The sequence below is a fragment of the Lolium perenne genome, chromosome 2 (assembly GCF_019359855.2).
Source record: "Lolium perenne isolate Kyuss_39 chromosome 2, Kyuss_2.0, whole genome shotgun sequence".
Lineage (NCBI taxonomy): Eukaryota > Viridiplantae > Streptophyta > Magnoliopsida > Poales > Poaceae > Lolium > Lolium perenne.
In genome coordinates, this window is record NC_067245.2 from 170,912,745 (window position 1) to 170,918,183 (window position 5,439).

The following is a 5,439-nucleotide window of genomic DNA, read 5'->3' on the forward strand; positions in this document are numbered from 1 at the left end:
GGCTTTTTTTGGCAATAAATAAGGACCATGTGGTACCTACATAGACACAGGCGATTGGGAGACTGCGACTAGAGTAAAACCCATCTAAGGTTTCCGTCCTTCTTGTGGCGACGCTATCGGTACACTTCACTTCCCGTGGCTTTGGGGTTTTGAAGGTGTGGTGAACCACGGTCTGTCAACAGCGGAAGGTTCTACGCTATTTGTTTATGTTATTTTTTCAGTGTCTTCTTTGGAATGATGAGACGGTGTCTACATTCTAAAGTCGGAATAAGGTCCGCTCCGTCTTACTCTCGTTCTCGTGGTGCGTCTAACATCGCCGGCGCGTGCCCGATGGATCCCATTTTTCGTGTTCGTTGGCGTGGTTTCAAGTGATAGAACATTTAATCTACTCTTTATCTAGTGCAAGCTAAAATGCAAGTGAGATCCAACCAAAGTGCCTCTTATAATACATTTTATAATCTTTACTTTAACCAAAATATTAAACTAGAAATCATAAAATAAAACTACACTGGTGAAATCCCACTTAACACCTTAACTGCAAGTTGCAACCCACCGCATGTGCCATCTTCCATTGTTGTAAGTCTGTACGGACGACCAAGGCCACCAGCTCTGGCACAACTCTCTAATCTACTCCTACTACTTCGTATGCCAAGAATCAACATCTGACTAGCTAGCCAAATAGCAGCTCGGCGTGTGGCCTCAGGTCCTTGTAGTAAACCTCCCTGATGGTCACCTCGCTGACCCCGGTGGCCGTCGACACGTCGCGGATGGATTGGTCGGCACCGGCGCGCTGGATCGCCATGTAGATGACGGAGGCGGCGATGGAATCAGGGTTGCGCCTCACATCCAGGTTCTTCTCCAGCCTCCGCGCCGCCTCCAACGCCGCGTTCACCTCCTGGTCGCCCATCCCGAGCAGCGAACCGAAGCGGCGCAGGTAGTCGCCCGCCCGCACGGTGGTGCTCATCATCATCTCCCCGGCCGCCTGCGCGCCGCCCTCGTCCCCGAGATGATCCTTGATGTGCTTCACGAGCCTCCCGATGTCCTTGATCCCCGCCGTCGCGCTGTCGCCCGTCACCGACGCCAGCTCCTTGAACGTCCGCGGGGTGCCCGCGGCGCGGCACGCGACGTGGAGGCAGGCCGCGTAGAGCGCGTGCCGGTTCCTGCACTTGCCGCCCTTGGGGAACGCCTTGGCCTCCTCCAGCTTCCTGTACATTTCCCTGGCGCGCTCCCTGATGGGCTCCGCCAGCCCCAGCCGCTCCGCCATGTCGTCGATGGAGTGGAACGCGTCGGCGAGCGACTTGTCGGGTACCGCGCCGCGCATCTTGGGCATGGCGCCGCCTCGTGGATGAGCTGCTGCAGCAGCGACCGCGCCGCGCATCTTGGGCATGGCGCCGCCTTGTGGATGACCTGCAGCACCGACCGCGCCGCGCATCCTCGGTAGTACTGAGCAGGCGCCCTCTTCTCCGTGTGTGTCGTCGCTGTCGCTGGCTTCGGGAGACTGCACGTTGCTTACTGGGGAAGGGTAAGCGGTCGTCGTGGCGTTGGGTTGGACGGCGTCGGCGAGTAAATGGTTGGCGGCGCCGCCGGCGTGGACGTGGCCGCTGCCGTCAATGCCCCCAACGTCGTTGAGGAAGGAGCGCCACTCGGAGGACTCGTCGACGTAGCGCTGGTCGAGCACGCGCGCGCACTGGGTGCACACGGTGTCGCCGGAGACGTGGTGGTTGAACACCGCGACCACGCGGCGGCAGTCCGGGCAGTAGCGCATGTTGTTCGCTCCGTCGCACATTGCTCTTGCTAAGAGTTCGATCTAGCGCTCTCCTATTTGGGGCTTCTTTGTTTGAAACTTGGTATCGATCGATATGGCTCGGTGCTCCTTTTATTGATGCAAAGAAGCAGGCCGAGGGCCCGACTAGATTTCCTCCACCGCCACCGTTCCGGATCCGAGTATGAGTCGTCGCCGCTGCGTACGTATGTAAATCTGGGAAGTTCGTGTGTCCGGTTGCTTCAGAGTTTTTGCCTGACCTTGGCTAAGAGTCGGGCTCGGATAGCGAAAGCGCGTCTATCGAAAGTTCGAAACTTCAAACTCGTCACCACCATATTGCCAATTTGCCATCGAGTTACAGCTCTGGCCTCGCTCTGCTTGACATCCACACTTCCCTGCCCGACTCCGGCTCCACCTCGGCGACCTCCCACATGATATAAGCCTAGCGCCGCCCTGCAATTACGACGCATTCTCTCGCTGAACCACTGAACCCTCCTCCCCTTCCTCTCTCCCCCGTAGCCATCGCACCATGGCCGGTCTCATGGCGCAGCGCTCGTCCCGGATGCTCAACAAGATCCGTCGCGAGCTCGTCCCGGAGCATCAACGTCGTCAAGGGGGAAGTCGTGAAGAAGTCCGCTGCCGCTCCGCCGCCGCCGCGCCTGACCCCATCCGTGTCTGGCGACGGCACTGCGACCCTAAAGCTCGCCAACGCGCCCAAGGACGAAGGAGTTGCAACGAAATTCTCTGCCGCGGTGCCGTACCCACGCGTGCTCATCCCCGTCGCATCACCCGGCGCGTCAGCTGCCGCCACGAAGGTGTCCACACCGACCACGTCCGCACCGATCCAACCACGCTCTTCGTCGATCGGCATGACCGTGAAGGTGCGCGGCTCGGCGAAGACCCTGCCAACGGGGGAGCGTATCTTCATCATGCACGCTGCCATTGTCGTCTCCGACGTAGAGGATGGCTACCTTGAAGTGATGTACCACGGCAACTACGTACCCTCGTCGTGGAGTCGTGTGGATCGACATGGATCAGGTGAAGACTACGCCGCCGCCCACCAAGTGATGAAGACAAGAAGTGGAGCCTCCCAGCCAACTACCGTCGATAGTCGTCGTAGCAAAGCTCATATGCATATATGCGTGACGAAAGGCTTAGCTAGTCAAGGATGTATCCTCCCAATTTAACCCTCGAAGTCCGGGGATCAAGGGACTTCTATGATGTAATGAAATTTTCATGTCAATTGAATGAAGATCATGTCCTCAAATTGCCTTGTGCTATGGTAACAAAACCATGTAGACGTCCTGAGGAATCGTCTATCGAGAAGTTCTATCCGTATCTAGTTGGGCTGTGCTACATCGAGGTCGACCTCGATTCCTGGTAAAACAAGGTCAGTCCGACCAGGTGAACTTTCCTTTTCTGGCCCACCGTGGGGACCACACACTTTCCTTTTTCGGCCCACCGTGGGGACCCCGTAGCATACGATCATCTCCCACGTGAACGCCACTTTTTTTGGGGACCACAGCATAAAGCTACATCTACATCGGATCCCATCTTCTTCTTACCTGCTACATGTGCGCTGGATCCCCATCTTCTTCTTCAGCACGCCAAGAACAAGGATGAACCAGGGAAGAACAGTCACATCCAGATTCTTGGAAAAAAAACTTCTCTCCTCTCGTCCAGTTCCTGCCACCAGTTAAACCTGCTACATCGATTCAACCTACTTGACGAATAGATCTGCTACATTGAGGGAGAGATCTGCTACATACTTGCTTGTTTCAGATCTGCTACATACATATAGGGAGAGATCTGCTACATTGAGAGGAGGGATCTGCTACATCTGACGACTAGCAGGTCCAGGAAAATCACCTCCAGCCCATCCCCCTGCTACATCGTCTATCCCTCTGCAAAATCAGTTGACTGGAGGTACTATCTTGCCCAGATTCAGTTACATGCAACTTTGCCTTTGCTACATCTAGTGAAAAATCTGATTTGGATGTAAACCCCTGAAGGTACTAGAGTGTCAGTACTGCCCAGATTTAGTTACATGCACCTTTCCCTTTGCTACATCTAGTGAAAAATATGGCAGAATCAAGTCTTTAGACAGCTATGTTACATGCACTTAGTAGGTGACTTCTATACTGCCTTCAGACAGAAATAAATTACTGCTATGTTACATGTGGCCACTAATGTAACTATAGGACAAACAAAAAGTAACAAGTCTAAAAAAAGAGCATAGAACACAAAAATAGCACGTAGAACACAGGATATAACACAAAAAAAGATGGAACACAAAGGTAACTGGTAGAACACAAAGGTAGGGCAACCATGTTGAACACAAGAAAAAAGCATGTAACTGGGAGAACAACTAGGTAGAACAGAAAAGTTAGGGGCAAAGCTAGAAAGAACACTAGACTGCAGCTGGTATGTTACATGCTCATACTGGTTATCAGTTTCATACTGGTTTGCCATTAGTAAAAGTAGTACTGCATAAAATTTGCCCATACTGGTTGCCATGTCAGTCACATGATCTTTCCTGGTATTGCCTTGGTTTTCTGCGGAACACAAAGATATTTACAACTTGCACCTGTAAAACAGGGAAAAAATAAAAAAAGGAGAATGTTATTTAACTGAAGATGGTAAAAAACAGATGTAAATTTACTTTAAAAAATGTTGTGCAACCAAAAAATCTTAATGATTCATGTCATTGATTCCATGCAGATATTTGTTTTTGAAGAAGAATGCCAAGGGCTCGCGGATTTGAATACTGGTTTGGTGGCATTGATCTCAATGCAACTCCTCAAGCTAGTACATCAACTGATCAACATGCTGGGCAGCCGCCAGAAGTCGGAGGCCATCGTGTCGATCCCCAAGGAGATGAAGCAGGTCCTTCAAACAATGATCAGCAAGCTGATTCGCGTGCACGGACTGGTGTTACACTTTCCAGTGAGGAAAGCGATGGTGAAGCTGAGGTTGAGTCAACGCCTGAAGGATATGTTCCAAAGGTTCCATTTGTTGGCATGATGTTTGACACACCTGAACTAGCTTTGCAGCACTACAACAGATATGCTCACCACATTGGTTTTTCAGTGAAGATAGAATCATCTAGGAGATGTGCTAAAGATGGTGAGCTAGATAAATTTGTTTATGTCTGCAACAAATCTGGGAAGCCTAGAGAAGAAGAAGCAGTCCAGTTAAAGCGAGAGGAATCGTAAGCTAAGCATGTCTTGACCAGCAAAGCAAAGCTTTGAGTAAAACGTGATGGTGCTAGATGGAAAGTTACTCAGTTTGTTGAGGTGCATACACATGAGGTGATTGACAAGTTTGCGCTTAAGAAGTACTTGAGATCACACAACAAGATCCCTGCAGAAGAGAAAACGTTCATTGACTTGTTGCATGAAGTCAACCTTACTTCAGGAAGAATCATGGAAATCATGGGGGAGCTATATGGGAGCAAGCGAGTAATGTCCCATACAACGGCAAACAGTTAATAACTACACTGCAAAACTAGGGAACTATGACAGGATTAAAGATATCCCAGAGCTGCTAGAGTACTTTGAAGAAATCAAGAAAGATGATCCCAGATTTTTCTACAGGTTCAAGCTAGATGCAGAAAATAAAGTGGAGAACCTGTTCTGGGTGGATAGAAAAGCAAGAGATGTCTACCCCCTATACAA

The 5,439-nt window shown here is 51.1% G+C and overlaps 1 protein-coding gene across 1 annotated transcript; it reads right to left on the minus strand.

The window, feature by feature from the left end:
• Window positions 1-670: 670 nt before the first annotated feature.
• LOC127330274 (transcription initiation factor IIB-like) lies at window positions 671-1,786 on the minus strand. Its single transcript, XM_051356538.2, has one exon. It carries the CDS (start codon window positions 1,784-1,786, stop codon window positions 671-673), a length of 1,116 nt encoding a protein of 371 aa, XP_051212498.1.
• Window positions 1,787-5,439: the final 3,653 nt, after the last annotated feature.

What these genes read in the sequence shown, in the direction of transcription:
- LOC127330274 (XM_051356538.2), bottom strand. Translation starts at nt 1,786, where the DNA reads ATGTGCGACGGAGCGAACAACATGCGCTACTGCCCGGACTGCCGCCGC.